This window comes from Ascaphus truei, chromosome 6, assembly GCF_040206685.1.
Source record: "Ascaphus truei isolate aAscTru1 chromosome 6, aAscTru1.hap1, whole genome shotgun sequence".
NCBI lineage: Eukaryota > Metazoa > Chordata > Amphibia > Anura > Ascaphidae > Ascaphus > Ascaphus truei.
In genome coordinates this window covers 79575583-79594487 of record NC_134488.1, presented here as the reverse complement: position 1 = coordinate 79594487, position 18905 = coordinate 79575583, and the positions used below count along the sequence as shown (strand labels likewise).

The window sequence follows — 18905 nt, the reverse complement described above, 5'->3', positions numbered from 1 at the left end:
TTTTTGAGGCACTGGTTTGTATTTGTTAAATAGATCTTTCTCTCGTTTTCCCCTGAGAAAACAGTCATAGGGACAAAGAAACGCGTTGGGTATCATCTTGGATCTGGATGAGATCTGTGACATCACGCACGTAGCCTCGCGATACCTACCAGCCCCCTCTAGTGATTCCTAAGGGCGAATGTGCCAGAGCATACACCAAAGCAAATGCTGTCTGGAAGCCAGCGCTAACAGTTCACGGACTCAACAGACATGGACCATTTCATTTAAGGCTTACAATTAAGATTACAGATTGTGAGTTTAAACCGTATTTCTTCAATCTCGCTTTTAACCATTAAACCTGTTGCGCTATGTTCTTGGAGCGTTTTTTCTTGTACTTGTTTTTGTGCAGATATCTATTTGTTTAATAAGTTTGGTTAACAAAATAAGAATATGTTCTCTTTTGGCTCAAATTCTAATCTACTTTATAAAAACAAAGAAAATTAACCATTGACAAGTTTAAGGAGACGTATCTGGGTGATAGATGCACGATTACAAAAATCAGGCACCCACTTATATTTAAATAAAAGTGTTCGTAAATATGGTAAGATGACGCTAGTGGAGTTTTAAATGTCATATTTACATTGGTAAAATGTTTTACAAAATTCTCTGCAAAACGTACACTGCCTGCAAACTAGACGAAAATGTGAATAAGGAGGTAATGTACCAAGGTAAATATACATATAAATGGAATAAAAATGTCAACGTTTGCTTGGCTGGTCCAGCGCTATCGCAGCTTATAGAATAAGGGACATAGGACCAAACACTATGCACAATGATGCATCTTGTATGTGCTGAAGAGGGAAACTGCTAAGGTCAGCAGAAAAACTTAACATCCTATCATTAAATCCCCTATGTTAGGATATCCCTAAAATGTTATAATAATGCTGGGTTCTCAAATGGCATCCTATTAGGACATTTACTTTCATGAATAATTGGACCTAGAAAAAAAGATGGTTTGAGCTGGTAGAGTCTTTAGGAGTGCGTTTCAAGCTCCAAAATTGTTGGTTTAATTGATGATAATTTGTCCTGCTTATTCTCAGCACGTGTTTTTTATATAGAGAGATTAGAGTAGAAAGGAATAAGTTACTCAATACAGAAATGATCATGAATGTATCAAATTCTGTTTAGCTTTCTATCATTTCTTCCTATTCTTTGCATCAATAACAACCCACAGTAAAGCTATCTGACTAGACCCAGATCAACAAAGGTCTGTTAACTCATATTTTATATTCCCTTTAGTTTAACGCCTATCCACAAACGTAAATTCAATTTTTGCCCAATTCTAAGGCAATGTTTTATCAATAAAGTTATGTTGAAAAGTACATGCTCGTCTTATAATTGGGCCCACCCACTTTGCGAGCCAATCAGCAGTCGGATGCATGAGGTAGAAGGGTAAAATGAAGGAAGCTCCACCTTGGGGGCCTGAAGCAGCCATGTTGCATGTGGCAAAAAGCTCAAACCGAGAGAGACAGACACAGAGACATACAGAGAGACACAGGGACAGATACAGAAACAGCAAAACACAGATACAGGGAGAGATATAGAGACAGAGAGACATAGAGAGAGACACAGACTGAGAAAGACACAGTGTGTGTGTATGTAAACTTTTTTCTTTCCATCTACTACTGAAATTAGGGCATAGCCTTAAATGCCGGGTCATCCTATAATCAGGCAAATATGGTATATTAAAAAACAACGACCATTTTGTACAACACTACCTTGCGTTAGCTTGAAATGATATGACTCACTTAAAATATCTCTCATCTAAAGGAGAAGCAGAGAGGGGAGAAGGGAATAGGTAGCTATGGGGAGGAAGGGAGAGGGAAAGAGATAGAGAGAGAAAGGGAGAGAAGGAGGAGAGAAAGAAAGGGGAGGGCAAAGAGAGAAAGAGATGGAGGGGGAAATGGAGAGAGGAGGGGGAGAGAGGCCTCTACTGTCTCTAAGTTACTTATATATAGTACCTCCCCCAAACACACCTTTATACAACTCGTGGAAAGACACCTGAGCACAAAAAGGAACACCAGAGATATATGTTAATATGGGCATGCAATGTGTATTTAAATTACTTAAATTAGCATATTCTCCAAGTATCTCAGGTGTTCCTTTTCGTGCACAAGTGTTTCTCCACATATTGTTTAAAGGTGTGTTTGTGGAGGTATATAGGTAACTTTGGACTGTCGCAAAGAAGAGTCTCTCTCGTATCTCAGGGTCTGGATGGGAATAACACTACATTTAGATATGACTTAACTAGCATCTCGTAACATCCCTGCGGATAGAAATTGTACGAAGGAACATGTTTGCAGATCATTACCACCAATCGCCTTTATTCTTAAAAATGTGGCTCGCCTAAGGTTTTTTTTTTTTTACTAGGTTTGAAGCGGGGGCTCTCCGGTGCTAATCCCCATGTTCATTTTAGTTCGGGGAACCTCCTGATTCCTGAGATTCATTCCTCCGAAGGTGGGTACTATGCCTTCAAGGGTGAACAATATGGTAGTTTAAAGGTCCCGCGTGATGCCGGCCCATAGAAATTCCCAATATCATCCATCGCAGCTTCCTTCAGTCCTGTGTTGTGGAAGACCTTTAAACCTGCATGAAGAACCTGGGCACCTACGGAGGCGAGTATCTAAGGAAGCAAGGGGTTCCCGGAGCTGCAAATAACAACGTTCCGCTTCAAAGGCTCCCTGCTTCCCACCTAGAGGGAATGGCGGAGAGTTGGCACAAAATGCTCCTTTAACGCAATGCTGCTGCCGGACTAAACCAGCACTTAACAGTGCGTTAATGAGCTCTGAAGATGCACATTAGCACTTAACGGGGCGCTAACTTAGGTTAACGCCTACATTAAGTCAATAATAAATCTTTGAGATTCTAGGTCCACGTGTTAGACAAATGTCTGTGTTAGCAGGTTATACCATCTTCAGTTATCTCCTGTCATAGTTACCTTCACAATCTTGGCCATATTTATTTAAAACAACACGTCCATTTAATATATCAGTTGGATTAATGATATTCACTTGGTATAAGTACTTATTACCCTGTCAATTTTGTGCCTCCTCGATTTGTCACCACACAGTACCTCTAGTACAGCGATGCCACTGAGACATTTGCTTTAAAGCAAAGCCCCCCCCCCCCCACATTTTTAATGAACATGAACTTGAGTGTTCCCTGAAGCTAAAAATGCACTTTTAATATTTTGCCCCCCAGATTAAAATTTTTTTTAGATGTTTTTTGGGTTCTCTCAATATAAAGCCGCCAGCAGCTTTTCTAATGGCCTGACAGAATAAGGCTATCTGGAGGCCATATTGTTCCCCCCTGAACAAGAAACATACTCTGAAACTAAATCTTTAAATACAGTATGTTGGGAACTGGGAGTCTCCATTACAGAAAAGGCAAGGTTCAGCTCATGGAGACACTGGTTATGAAATAAATAAATACAAGCTTCATGGATTGCTGCTTTAAGATATACATTCCCCTTTTTCTAAAGGTTGTAAGCAAATGGTCTGAATTATATAGCTCATTTACAGCAACCCTGTACAGCAAACCTGACCCTACTACCGCCTTCCACATTACTGTTGGAAATACGATCATTCACCCAGTAGCCCACGCACGCTGCCTAGGGGTCACACTCGATTCCTCTCTCACATTTTCCTCTCACATTCAAAACGTTTCTAAAACTTGACGCTTTTTCCTCCGCAATATTACAAAGATACGCCCTTTCCTCTGTTACACGACTGCTAAAACTCTGACTCAGGCTCTCATTCTCTCCCATCTCGATTACTGCAACCTCCTGCTGTCCGGCCTCCCTGCCTCTCACCTGTCTCCCTTACAATCTATCCTAAACGCTGCTGCCAGAATCACTCTACTCTTTCCTAAATCTGTCTCAGCATCTCCCCTCATGAAATCCCCCTCCTGGCTTCCGATCAAATCCCGCATCTCACACTCAATTCTCCTCCTCACTTTTAAAGCTTTACACTCTTCTGCCCCTCCTTACATCTCAGCCCTAATTTCTCGCTATGCACCATCCCGACTCTTGCGTTCTTCTCAAGTATGTCTTCTTTCTACCCCCATGTATCTAAAGCCCTCTCCCGCCTTAAACCTTTCTCACTGACTGTCCCGCACCTCTGGAATGCCCTTCCCTTCAATACCCGACTAGCACCCTCTCTATCAACCTTTAAGACCCACCTTAAGACACATTTGCTTAAAGAAGCATATGAATAGCACTGTGGATAATCCTGGGCACATGGTACATAAAGCTTAGCCCCCTGCAGACGCACTTACTAGAATTCCTTCCTACTGTCTCTGTACGTTCCCCTACCTACCAATTAGATTGTAAGCTCCTTGGAGCAGGGACTCCTCTTCCTTAATGTTACTTTTATGTCTGAAGCACTTATTCCCATGACCTGTTATTTATATTATTTGTTATTTATATGATTAAAACATTTATTACTACTGTGAAGCGCTAAAGACATACAATACAATACAACCCTAGAAATAAAAGTTGTTATGTACATTCATGAATTGCTACATTTCCTCTGAGAACCTATTTGCAACTTCTAATAACCCATTATTCTCAGTCCAGCTAGATGATTTCACTGTATTTCTCATGATCTAGAGAATTATCATTTGTCAGCATAGTTAATACTGTCTCAATTGACTCAATCATTAAGTATCTTAGTACTTGAAACATACATTACTGCCCTTGAGATCCTATTCTTTGCTACTAGACCAGACTCAGTAAGAGTCAATCACAATAAGAAACCTGGTCAACATCTTAGTTTGATGTGAGGAATACTGCAACACGTTGGTGCCACCAGGAAATGTCCCCCTCCAAGCTTAGGGTGGTCTCATGTGAAATGCATAGTCAGGACCACTGCACAACTGTGTTTTTAAACAGTCACATTAGGAATAATATTGTAGCAAATATAATTGTTTTGAAACAGTTGCCCAAACTGGTAAACCACACGGGATTATGGTCTTGGGTTTTTAGATGATACAATTGTCATGGATAGGTTTCCACCACATTTACTTGGCAACCTAGTTGTTAACAGACGTACAAGAACACCTTGCTTACAATTATTATTCCATTCTTGGGTTCAAGATGTTATGATTTTGTACAAAAGCGTGCTCTGACAAAAATGAATTCCCGTGGACAGTAATCAATTAAAAAATCAGATTGTGACTCAACCAGATTATCTCATAAGAAATATATGGGCTCTTTTATTATCTTTTCTACAAAGGCGGCACGTTTTGGGAAACTCTATAAAATGTTACACACTGTATTTCAGTATTTGCTTTCAACACCCAGCATGTTTCTACCGAGTCAAATTAAAAAGTAGGTTTATTTTGTGTGTAATGATGTGCACATTTTATGTGGTTGATGCCAGCTCCGCATGTTTCAGCAGAATCTTTTGTGATGGAATTATTTCAGCATTTATATTTTTGCCAAAATGGCTCATGCTTGGACCTAGTTCCTCTTATGTTGTCATGTTGCTTTTTGCAGTCTTAAATTATTTCTCACATTTTAAAAATAATTTGATCACAAGACAAAAGTGTAAGCTGTGACTGGCATTCTCCCACATCATAACTGCAACATACATGGAAATAGGACATGTATGAGCACATATGGAATGGGACTCTTCCTCAAGGCCGTGGAGGGACAGTTGACTGCGGATGTTTTGTTCACTGGAAGTAGATTAAGGGTTAGGTTTAGGGGTTAAGGGTTAGAGTTACACACCCCCAGATACCGCAGATGAGCGGGGACATGTGGCCAAGGGTCCAGTGGCCAAATGGCTGCTACGAAACGACTGTGGCCAATGCCCGATACCGTAGCATATATGGCGTATGGCTAGAAGTATCATCAGTGAATGAAAGTGATTAAGCACGTACAATTATAAAAAAGAAAAATGATCAAAAAGGAGACAAAGTTCTCGTTGCTTTTAAGGCTTTACTTTCCTCGGCCCTCCCAATATCTCAGGTTTCATTTCTCGCAATAGTGATGCACGCCTCCGACGCTCGGCACAGGGCACTCTCCTTCCCTTCACTGCTCTCTCCTCCCTCCCTTTCTACCTCAGTGTGCCTTACCTGTGGAATTCTCTTATGTTAGGTATACACCAAACAACTTCCCTCCTCACCTTCAAGACAAATGTAAAAATGAACCTCTGAATGAAGCATTTTAATAGCCTGGACTCATGACTACTGCTCTTTTATCAGAGGCTTGATGTAAATAATGCTAGGATATATTTAACATAACGTTACTGCAAGCTAACGCATATAATTTGCTTTGTGGGTATGTGTTAACCTGAGGGGAAATAATGTTACTGTATTAGGCTGCGCTTATAGTGCTGGCGATGGCGACGCGACCGACGTTGTAATTTGCTTTGCAGCGACTGTCGCCAGCGACGTCACCAAAGGGGACGAGCCGCGGGCTCTGATTGGTTTAGAGACAGTCACATGTGGCGACTATCTCTAAAAAATCAAATAGACCCGGCTTCCAATTTTCCAGACGCGACGTCGCTCTGTTGCCGTCGCGCTTACTATAAGCGCTAGCGACGGAGTCAATTGTTTTGTTTTCGAGCAAAGTCACATCGCCATCGCATGGCACTATAAGCGCAGCCTTAGGTAACATTATGTTATAAGCCCTGATATAGGGGAGGTTAGTGCTTCTAGCACTAAAGTCTCCCAACATAACGCTTACATTGTAAACTCTCTGGGGCGACAATTCGTTTTCCAGTGATGTGCTTGTATGCTTTGTGCAGCTAATGTATTTTTATTGCCTATTTTCTTAAATCTATTTTGTAAAGCAAAGATGCTACAATTATTGCTGATAAATATGACAATATCCTTGTGCAACAAAATGAAATGAAAATCTTGCACATTTATGGATTTATACAGCTGATATTTCACTGCAAAAGAGACCTCTAAAAGGGCTGACCCCTGAAGATGATTTCAAGCCTAAATATTAATTACGCTATACAGTATTCTCTATATACATATATATTCAGCATGTAACTAGTTAAAATAAGTAATTTAGTATTAAGTTATACATTATATTGGAAAATTATAAGCTGCCTCTACAAAGATAAGAAGTTAAATCAGTCTGAAGACAGGCAGGTGTAGAAATATATTATGTGATTTAGAAACTTGGTATGTTTAATGTCTGCTGAGTTGAATAGTATATGGTTTTGAGTTTGGAATTAAAGGTTACTTAAATACTTAGAAAGACAATACACTAGAGAGATTTCTTAAAAATAGGGAACATAGGATTACCTGTAGTTACTTAGTGACAGAACAAAAAGGGTCTTCTAGATCAGAGTAAATATTGCTAGATAGAGAAACGGTGTTCTGACATTGAGGATTGACTAAGAACATTGTGGGCTGACACTGAGAAAAACAGGTGATTGCTATGTTGAGCCTGGCTAAGAGAAATGTATAAGGATTGCATTTGGATTGATAGAATTCAGAATCATTTAACAGCAAGCTAAGAATAACCAAGATAAGGATTCTCCACTCTAACTAAATTCTATATGCCTGAATGATGCAACTGACTGAAATGATGCTGTAACAGATGTTTTCTATTGTCTCTGAATAAATTGAGAAAATAACTGGACCGTGGACTATTTGATATATATTGAAAGGTGGGACAATTATTAGCATCTAATGAGCCAAATGTTCAACCCCCTTTCCCAGCCAGACTAAACTGTACTATCATTATTTGTTGCTCCAAGGCCCATTTATTTAAAACCCAAATCACTAGTTTGCTGCTTGCATGAAACTTGTTAGGTTAAACATTCTACTGTATTTGAATAACCTTCTTAGTACAACATATTTCATATGGCATATTTACTTCCATACTGCAGTGACACTACACTACAGTATACAATAGTTAGGTACATACGGTATGTCTATAACGATCAAACAAAATCTTTAGCGCATGCAATCACTGTTTACTAGAAAGATGATTGTGCGAGTGCATCTAGCAAAGACACACTTTCAATGGATTGAGAACTAAGAAAACAGCCAAAAAATAAAAATGACATTTATGTTGTGTACCAAGGTAATCCACATGTATTCAGGATAGGCCATGCTTACCATTACTGACTCATTCATGCTCCTCATTTGGTATACATCCATGTTGACCTCAGTTCGGTTGGAGACTTCGGTGTTATTTGAATGACTTGACTGAGGCAGATCAAAATATGTACTGTCCGGTTCACTGATGAAAGAAGTGCATGACTCAAGTTATTACTTCAAATTTGTGGATACACAGGGCATTACACCACAGGGATTTCTTCAGGCCAGAAACTTTGCTATAAGTTTATTTAGATTCTCAGAGGAATGCTGTAACATAAGTCTAAGTTAAACACAGATGCATAAACTGAGTATTGTAAGAGTACAGTATATCCTTTTAGAAAATGAACTAATCCTTTTAGAAAATTAACTAATACTTCCACTCTCTAAGAAACATTTATGCCCACCATAATGCCCAATGAGTAAACATTTGGATTACAGAGGATATTGTGATGGGTACATATTACAATGAGAGCTAACATGGCATGTTGACATCTAGTTTACAAGCTAATAGAAGCACTCCAGAGACATGTCAAGCCACAACATGAGTCATTTTGATTATTTCTAATTAAAGTAAGAGGAGAACAACCTTATCTCTATACCTAGGCAACCAAGCTGCAATGTTATGTCCCTTTTATAGTAACCTTTCTGGTGGGTTTGGTGTTGCTTTTAGCACACAATGCTCTTAATTTGCAGTTCTCTGTCCATCCTGGTTTCAATTAGATGACATTATTCTGACAAGTAATTATTCAATATTTAAATTTATATCTTATAACGTTTGGTCACATAAAATGCAGTTAATGAATTCTGCTTTAATTGTATATGATCAATACAAAAAGTCCATAGTTAAGGTCCTCATAACTTCATCAAGGAAGAAATATTTTATTCCTAATAATTTTTCATTACTACTGTATGTCTGATTTTTGTAGTGGACATAATTTATTACATTTTCAAGACTTTACGTTTGTTTTACTTTAGTGTGTACGCCAGATATTGCATTTGGTATTTTCAACCTATGATAGCACACATTTGAATTCACATACAAATAATCCTGGTCAATATCCATACAATAACATTTGTTACAAACACTAAGTTGTTCATATTAAGGTGTTAGAAATCCGTTTATCATATTAAATAGTATGAATGAGAACTTATATCAAGACAATTGAATGAGAATATGTTGTAAGATTTAGAATTCATATGTAGCCAAAAGAGTTGAGTTGCAGTTAAGGTTTAATGCATAACAGATGTTGGAGTTTGGCTTAACTATCACATTTCAAGGCCTAGTCTGAATCCTAACATGAAGAGTTCTTTGTCCAGAACCACGAGGAGAAAGGGGGCGGAGTTAGTGATCAATAAATACATTGTACTCTGATCAACTCTCTCTCTCTCTCTGCAAGATCTTTCTCTTCCCAAGACCTCCCTCTGCATGAAACATCTAAGCTGCGATGTGAGACAAAGGTTTCTCTATCATTACCATTTGAGAACACGTTATCAATATTGATTGAATTTCCATCTGTGACTAACACTGTAAGAATAAACTAGAACTTTGTCTACTGGACAACAATCGACGTCTTGGAATCTTTATGAACAAGGAATAAGTTAAATTATTCTATGGTAAGGTTAATGAATCATTTTCGAAATTCCCTAAAATAACTTACAGGGTACTCCAAAGATGTTCAAATGTAGTCCCTTCATCAGCCGCCGAAGACTGGGACATCTTCACAGAAGCGGAATCCGACACAGGATAGATCACTCTGAGATCAAAATAGAAATATAGTTAGCAACGCCTTAACAACAATTATTTATTTATGTGTGCACAACATTTTATTATATATCTGCGGCCCAAAGCTAAATACAGATGTGGCAGACATTATTACACCCACCAGCGTGTGCAATAGCGACACACGCATCTAATGCAATTAATTGGCGTCTACTTCCACTGGTGTGTTGTGCGTGTCCCGCTGCAATGTGCGAGGAGCAATAACGGCTGCAACATTTGTATATTGTTTTACGTTGAATAGCTAATGAATTGTCATGTTTATATTTGTAGCTTTCATTACTGTAAGAGATAATGCTCACTAAAAACAGAAATATTGATTATGCTCAATTTAAAACAGAATTGGCAAATTTGGCTTGTAGGGGGAATTTCTGTACATTCAAAACCCACGAAATGTCTTAGTAGCCTGTCCGTTAATATCTGACATTAATCGGAAATAAACTGTTATCAAAGTACGCCGATCATTGAAAATGATAATAGGATTTACGGATGGAAACTTTCTTCATCTGAGTAAAATCAAAACTGTTTTACGAACCATTGGAAAAAAATTGGAATTAGTCATACTAGGCTGGAGTTTTAATTATGTACAAGATTTTTTTATTAACAGTGCAGTTGTTAGACAGCACGAGAGCAGCTTGGGACATCTCACATGATTCCACAGTGATTAAAAGAGTGTGAGCACAGCTCTGTAGGCGTCAATTACATTAAAGTGTTGCCACTTCCTTCATGGGTTCAGACATCACTAAAGCCTCTAGAGGTCTTCAGCATGTGAAAGAACGAATTAGAAGTTGCACTTCCCATCGTTAAGATGTGCCAAGTTTGACAAGCCTAGGCCTGTCCAGTTTGGGTCACCAGAGGCACAATATGTCACTTTATACTCTTCATACTCCACTTACAAAGCTCATGTTAGACTCCCAAGAGGTTTCTGAATGGAAGATTTCACTACATACACTGTAGTAGTCTCTATGTGTCACTGTCCATGTCACTATTCAATCATGTAAGATGTACCACATGCAAAGTTTGGATTTATGGTTGCTTAAAGTAAGAATAGCAAACCATGTAATGAAGACACAAAGACTCTCAACATTGCCCGTATCGTTCAATTCAACGCGCATTAGATCCGGGTACCAAAAGAGGTTGGCACTGAGTCCTTTCAAAAAGGATTTCTTTTCTCATTTGCCAATTGATCCCTTGTTTCCCTACATGCACCTGTGTCCATATATATGCCTAACAATTAAGCTGAAGCGAGAGTGCTATCCCCATCTCTTCCCCCTCCCTACATTAATTATATACCAAAAGAGGTTAACAGCTCACAAACAAATGGATCTGCTCCAGAGTTGCAGGGATAGGATAAACACAGAAAATATTCATTCTGATATAGTTGTAGCACAAATTACCAGTGAGAAGTGGCCCTGGATATGCCCCTACGTGTTTCGTGGCTTACGTCACTTCATCAGGGCTTGTGATGCAGTGACATAAGACATTAAGCGCATAGGGGCATGTCCAGGGCCGCTTCTCCCTTGTGAACTTGTGCTGTAACTATGTCTGAGTAAATATCTTCTGTTTTTACACCTTCAACTCTGGAGTGGATTCGGTTGTTTGTGCGCTGTTAAAGTAAGAATATCATTAAATGTTTAAGCAGTAACATAAAATATTTTTTATTGGGGATATGCAAACAGTGAAAGTTAACTATTAACTTCTATAACTATTAACTTCTGCGTTAGACAATACCTTTTTCTTACATGATAACAGTAATACAGCAGGTAGGTTAAAAAGAAATTTTATATATATATATATATATATATATATAAAACAGTGGTTGACAAATCACCAAAAAATCTACTCGCCGAACAAAAAAATCTACTTGCCACCTAGTACCACACGTGTGCTGCTTGGGCCAATAGGAGCTCGCCACAATGTTAAATCCACTCGCCCGGGGCGTGCAAATGTATAGGTTTGTCGAACACTGTATATATATATATATACACGGTTGAATAAACATTGTAAACCTCCGTTTTGTGGTGAATCAGGAATTAGGGTTTAAGAATGACTTTACATCATTCAGCCTATTTCATTGGCCGTCACTAACCAATTAAACATCCCCTGACGAAGTCGCCCTTGTGTGACGAAACGCGTACGGTTGGTGACGTCATTGCGTTTCTGGGTGTGTGTACACGGAGTCCTGGTCGTCCCTGCGATCTAGCTAGCTGCATTTTTAGTGCTGGCAACTGTTCCATGCTGAGAGCAGAGGACGTGGAGATACTGATTGACTCAGTTCCTTGGCGCCAACTCGTGAGAGGAGCTGATGGTGGCTACTGTACAAGCTGTGCAGATGTACCCTCCCTACCTGGGACCCCCCTCACCCTTGCAGATGACTACACATAGAGATTTCTCTCCCACGTATAGTTGCTTTTTTTAATCCTGTAAGTGCATTTCCTTTGGGCTGCAGTTTTTAAATAAATGTACTTTATTGTTTAAACAGTTACGTGCTATGCAGCTTGCGCATCTGTTTGTTTTTTGTTCTTAGATTCGTAGTGGTTGGCTATACCACCTTTTTCTGAAGCTGCACAACTCTCTCTGGATCTTCACCTGGGACTCTTATCTCTCTGGATTTTTGTTTAAAGTGGAACATTTATTTTGGACTTATTCTTTATAACTATCATGTTATGGTTTGTTGTTATATTTAGTTAATTGTGTGTTTTTTTTTATTTGTATATACTTATAAGTTATAATATTATTTTTACTATTAATATTATCACTTATATCCACCTGAGCGCTATATATTTTTGTGTTGTTTTTTGTTATATATATATATATATATATATATATATATATATATATATATATATATATATATACCATAATACTGAGTTACGTTATGGTGAGTAAAAAAAGTGACAAAAACCCTTCACAGGAAAGCAAATAGGCAAATACAACTGTATGCTCATCTGCATGTCTTAGGCAGGTCTGCAACCCCACCTTTCACCATTATCACCCAGCATACAGCACTTCCACTGCAGCAAGGGATTCTGGGAAATGACATGCAAATGAGCACTCAGTGCCACTTTTTGCTTCAAAAACCATTTTTAACATGGTTCCCTATAGGCTTAAGCTTGCTGCATGGTCACAGCTTTGTGCTCAAAGCTGTGACCATGCAGCAAGCTTAAGCCTATAGGGAACCATGTTAAAAATGGTTTTTGAAGCAAAAAGTGGCACTGAGTGCTCATTTGCATGTCATTTCCCAGAATCCCTTGCTGCAGTGGAAGTGCTGTATGCTGGGTGATAATGGTGAAAGGTGGGGTTGCAGACCTGCCTAAGACATGCAGATGAGCATACAGTTGTATTTGCATATATATATATAGTTAGGTCCGGAAATAATTGGACAATGACACAATTTTCATAATTGTGGCTCTGTACGCCATCAAAATGGATTTGAAATGAAACAACCGAGATGCAATAGAAGTGCAGACTTTCAGCTTTAATTCAAGGGGTTGAACAAAAATATTGTATGAAATGTTTAGGAATTGCAACCATTTTCATACACAGTCCCCTTATTTCGGGGGCTCAAATGTAATTCGACAAATTAACGCAATCATAAATACATTTTTAATTTTTAATACTTTGTCGAGAATTCTTTGCAGGCAATGACTGCTTGAAGTCTGGACCGCATGGACATCACCAAACGCTGAGTTTCCTCCTTTGTGAGGCTTTGCCAGGCTTTGCCAGGCCTTTACTGCATCTGTCTTCAGTTGTTGTTTGTTCGTGGGTCTTTCTGCCTTAAGTTTTGTCTTCAGCAAGTGAAATGCATGCTCGATCGGGTTGAGATCAGGTGGTTGACTCGGCCATTGCAGAATATTCCACTTCTTTGCCTTAAAAAATCTCCTGGGTTACTTTCACAGTATGTTTTGGGTCATTGTCCATCTGTAAAGTGAAGCGCCATCAACTTCGCTGAATTTGGCTGAATCTGAGCAGACAATATATCCCTATACACTTCAGAATTCATCCAGCTGCTTCTGTCTTCTGTCATACCACCAATAAATACTAGTGACCCAGTGCCATTGTAAGCCATGCATGCTCATGCCATCACACTGCCTCCACTGTGTTTTACAGATGATGTGGTAAGCTTCGGATCATGAGCCGTTCCAAGCCTTCTCCATACATTTTCTTCCCATCATTCTGGTACAGGTTGATCTTAGTTTCATCTGTCCAAATAATGCTGTTCCAGAACTGGGCTGGCTTTTTTAGATATTGTTTGGCAAAGTCTAATCTGGCCTTTCTATTCTTGAGACTTATGAATGGTTTGCACCTTGTGGTGAACCCTCTGTATTTGCTCTCGTGAAGTCTTCTCTTTATGGTAGACTTGGATAATGATATGCCTACCTCCTGGAGAGTGTTCTTCACTTGGCTGGATGTTGTAAAGGGGTTTTTCTTTAATATGGAAAGGATCCTACAATCATCCACCATTGTTGTCTTCTGTGGACGTCCAGGCCTTTTTGTGTTGCAGAGCCCACAGTGCGTTCTTTTTTTCTCAGAATGTACCAAACTGTTGATTTTGCCACTCCTAATGTTCCTACTATCTCTCTGATGGATTTTCTTTTTTTTGCCGCCTAAGGATGCCCTGTTTCACTTGCTTTGAGAGCTCCTTTGACCGCATGTTGTGGGTTCACAGCAACAGCTTCCAAATGTGAATGCCACACCTGGAATCAACTCCAGACCTTTTACCTGCTTAATTGATGATGACACAATGAAGGAATAGCCCACACCTGTCCATGAAACAGCTTTTGAGTCAATTGTCCAATTACTTTTGGTCCCTTGAAAAAGAGGGGGCTACATATTAAAGAGATGTCATTCCTAAACCCTTTCTCCAATTTGGATGTGAATACCCTCAAATTAAAGCTGATAGACTGCACTTTAAGCCCATATTCACTATTTAACTGTAACTTGAATTTATTTTGGTACACAGCCGAAATAACAAAACTTGTATAAGTGTCCAATTATGTCTGGACCTAACTGTATATATATACATAGTTTTGTTTACTTTGCTGGGCAACATAACTGAGATCATAACATGCCACATCATTGTGTCAGAAACTCTGATGTCAGACACTCCACATTGGCCCTGGTGCAGGGAGAGAATAATAATGTCTTCAGACTGCTTAGGGGTATACATTTCATATCAATGATTACTGTTATCCTGGCAAAGGTCCAACTGTAGGATTGCCGTATCATGTATCACTATCATTCCAAAAAAAACGTTTTCCATTTACAAATGAAGTGCCAGCTATCTGTGCTCCATGGACATCATGGGCACGTCATGGGCAAATGATGTGACACTTGGTTACAAATAGTTTTGATGTTTTGAATAGAAAAAGGCTTTTCAGAGCACAGTTTCTGTTTATTGTATGATAACAGTGACAGGTAATTAGTAAACTGTAGTTGTAGCCAAAAAGATTAGTATTTTATGATTCTTCTATATATGACAAATAAGACTAACATTTTTACATTTACTGGCAGAGTACTTTCCAGTTACATACTGTACAGTTCATGGTATAGTTTATTCCTTCATGAGACCGATTTGGTACAATGGTGTTGACATTGATGGTGAAAGACTTTTGGCACATTCGCCTCAGTGTCAATGTATGTGTATTAATGTATGTCTCCAATTATTTCCTCATTCATATTGTCTGGGCTAGGGAAAAAAACATCTCTGTTTTACAGATTTGTGTGAAATGTAAGGAACTTCACTAACAAGTAGCTTACATTTTAAGCTGATACAGTATAAGCAAAACAAAAGTAAAGAAATGTCCATTAGTTAATCAGTAATTTCCTGGAGTTTGATTCATATACACTATTGTGTCATACAAATTAATGGAATACAGTTTCAGAATATAATGATGTTTTCTGGTATGATATTAATAGAAAATATATTAACATGTTAAGGCCTTTCACTTTAAGGCAAGTTTGACCGGTTCCAAAAACGTACTGATGTATTCTGTTATAGTGACAGTTTATAGTACTGCAGTGTTGAGTATTTATGTCTAAGTACTAAACTTATTTAAAAAATAAATTGAATACAAGCACATAAACAAATATGCAACTGACTTATAATATATTAAAGCAGCAGTCCAAGCTGCCATTTAAAAAAAACAAAACCCCCCTATTTTTCCCTTTAATATGTGAATCAATACAATCCTCACAATAAGTCATTGGATAAGTTGCCGATCGATACGTTCTCCTGTGATCGATCGTCGAAGAATCAGCTCAGGGGTTCACTAAATGGCTGTCAGTGCAGCAGAAGAGGACCAAAGATGCAAAGTTCTGTGGGGAAGATCATGTGACCAGGCAGTCACTATATACAATTGGTGCATAGCTATGGAGAGGGCAGGGTTCAAAAAGGGCGGTATCAGAGCCTGTTTCAGAAGAGGAAGGGGAAGTGACTTTGTAAATGGTTGCTATAGAAAAAAATGCATGTTACATTATAATACAATACAAATGTAATTCAAATTTGTTTTTAAAAAAAAATGCTACAAGTATTTTCTCATAGTACAAAAGTTTTTTTTTGTTTTTTTTTAAACAACTGTGATTTTGGAAGGAACATAGAAAGTTTTTTTTTATACAGTTAATGTCAAATACTTAGTAATAATTACCTTTCATTTGCAGTATTTATTTATAAAATGTTTTCCCAGGAAGTAATATATTGAGACTCACTTCTTGTTTTCAAGTATGTGCGGTAAGCTTACAGTATGCTATGATGCCTATAATTGATTTATTTGGAAATTGAAAGCCAAAATTGTAACTCAACGTTTAATGAGGATATAACTTTATAATAAAAAATTGTTTTAATTGCTAGAGGTTATTTTACGATTTCTCTGACATAACAAGGGGAATATGTTAATATAAATGTAGCTAACCTCCGATCTGGGTTACCACACTGCAATCCCATGGTAACTACCATTCAATTGTCAGTAAACGCAGGGTGGTCCTATGATACACGTAGCAGAGGTGAGGGAATCCTAGAAACAGTGCCCATTTAATTCTTGGACAATGGCATAAACTAGTCCCAATGCTACTAGTTTATGTAGGTGCAATATTCTTGTGCAACTGAAAAAAAAAAAAAAAACATAAATTCAGCTGTTGAAACCTGTATTGGCAAAGGCCTTTTTTATTGTAAGGGTAAACCTGAAAGCTTGGTCTTCCTTCAGTCCGCTCTATAAGTGAATTATTTATAACTAGTTTAGCACAGTGTTAAAAACGTTTAGACTCAGTGTACTGTGCTGCCACCAACAGAAATATAGCGGCACTGCTTGCAAGCAAGCCCTACTGTAAGTACAAAGGCCTAGATACACAAAGCTCAGTTAACCTAACTTAAGGCTTACTGTGTATGTTCAAATGACAATAATATGACGTTAAGCCATGCTTTCTCCTATAAAGAGCATAGCGTTAACTGTAGTGGATGTTAGTGATAATGAGATGTAAATTATATGCAAATGAGGCACTATCATAACATTGCATATGCACTAAAGTCCATTAAGGTTAATGTAGGGACTTAACTTCATACCTAAACTTACTTACTCACACACAAACCATGAAATAGGGCTTTTTCTGTGTCTGGATGGGTGTAATGCCACAGTTTGGCATTATTTAAATACAGTAACAGCGTTATTTACAGGTGTTATTTCCCTCTCCTCTCGTCTTGTCCTCTTTCTCTCCACTTCAGCAAAAGCCTTATTTTAGCATGTGGATAGCAGTAACACCAAGACGGACATAATGTCACATTATTGGAACATTCAACATTATGCTACAATAACATGATTTTAAGCCTATGCTAATGAGATGTAGTATGGCTGTTGTTTTTGCATACAATTAGCTTTGAGGATACCAAAGGGAACATAGGGGCCTATGCACTAAGCGTTCATAAGTCACTTATGAACCAGGATCCATATTCAACAAATAAATGATGAAGATATAGACCTACCTTTTACTTCATAAAATACAGAATTATGGTTACCTTTATTCTAGGGCAGAACACTAACCTATATTTTAAAAGGAGCAGTTCCACATAGGTTTTTCTTTTTTTAAGTATTGGTGTGAAGCAGGGGGTCTCCGGAGCAGAAGCTCGTTTATTTCAGCTCTGGGGACCCCTTGCTTTCCGAGATACTTATCAATGAAGGTGCGCCCACTACTGTCCCTTCCAGGGAAAACAATATGGAGGTTTAAAGTCCCCGGATCACGTGGTCCCATTGGAAACTGCAACGTCATCCGTCACGACTTCCTATTGGCCAACATGATGTGCAAGCTTTAAACCTCCTTGACATACCAGCAACACCTGAGAGATAAGTATCTCGGCAAGCAGGGAATCCCCCAGAACTTAAATTAATGCAGTTCAGCTCTGCAGAGCACCGGCTTCCCACCTAGGGGATAGACATTTATACTATAGCTATACAGGCGGTCCTCGGATATCCGCCGGAATCCGTTCCGCAAACCGCCGACAGATAGCGGACCATCGGATTGTGGATCCAATGTTAATCCACAGCGGTGAGCGTCGGATAAGCCATTCCGACGTGGGATAATGCGTTCAGCGGAATGCATTATCTGGCGTCGGATAAGCCGTTCGACAGATAATGGACCTCGGATAGCAAGGACTCCCTGTAAAGCCTTTCGGGATACAGTGTAACTAGCAAGTTTGCAACACTTGTTGATGGCACTCAGCCATGCAATACAGTTACGTTTACAGTGCATAGAGAAGAGCTGCAAAACGTGGCCAGTAAAATGGCAAATTAAATTCAACACTGATAGGTGTAAGGCAAAGGTTTAGTCACCGCATTTGTTCAATCATTGCAGGTTTTAATGGACCAACAAGATAGATTTTGAGTTGTACAGATATTTCAAAATCTCACTGATCCCTTTTTCATGTTCCAGTTCCAGTAGAGGCCTATGAATAACTTCGTCAAAACCTGTGAGATCTTCAAAGAACTCTCTTATTTCTCTAATAAAATGTAATACAGTCCGCTATTAATTTAAA

The 18905-nt window shown here is 38.7% G+C and overlaps 1 protein-coding gene across 4 annotated transcripts in view; it reads right to left on the bottom strand.

The window, feature by feature from the left end:
* The window catches only part of TP73 (tumor protein p73), a 177207-nt gene that overhangs the window by 99359 nt on the left and 58943 nt on the right, over positions 1-18905 (bottom strand). For all 4 annotated transcript variants that reach the window (XM_075604905.1, XM_075604904.1, XM_075604907.1 and 1 more), the window contains exons 2-3: positions 9765-9860; positions 8125-8248 (exon numbers count right to left, since the gene is read on the bottom strand). In XM_075604905.1, coding sequence (XP_075461020.1) covers positions 8125-8248; positions 9765-9860 — 220 coding nt within the window. The remainder of the gene's footprint in view (positions 1-8124; positions 8249-9764; positions 9861-18905) is intronic.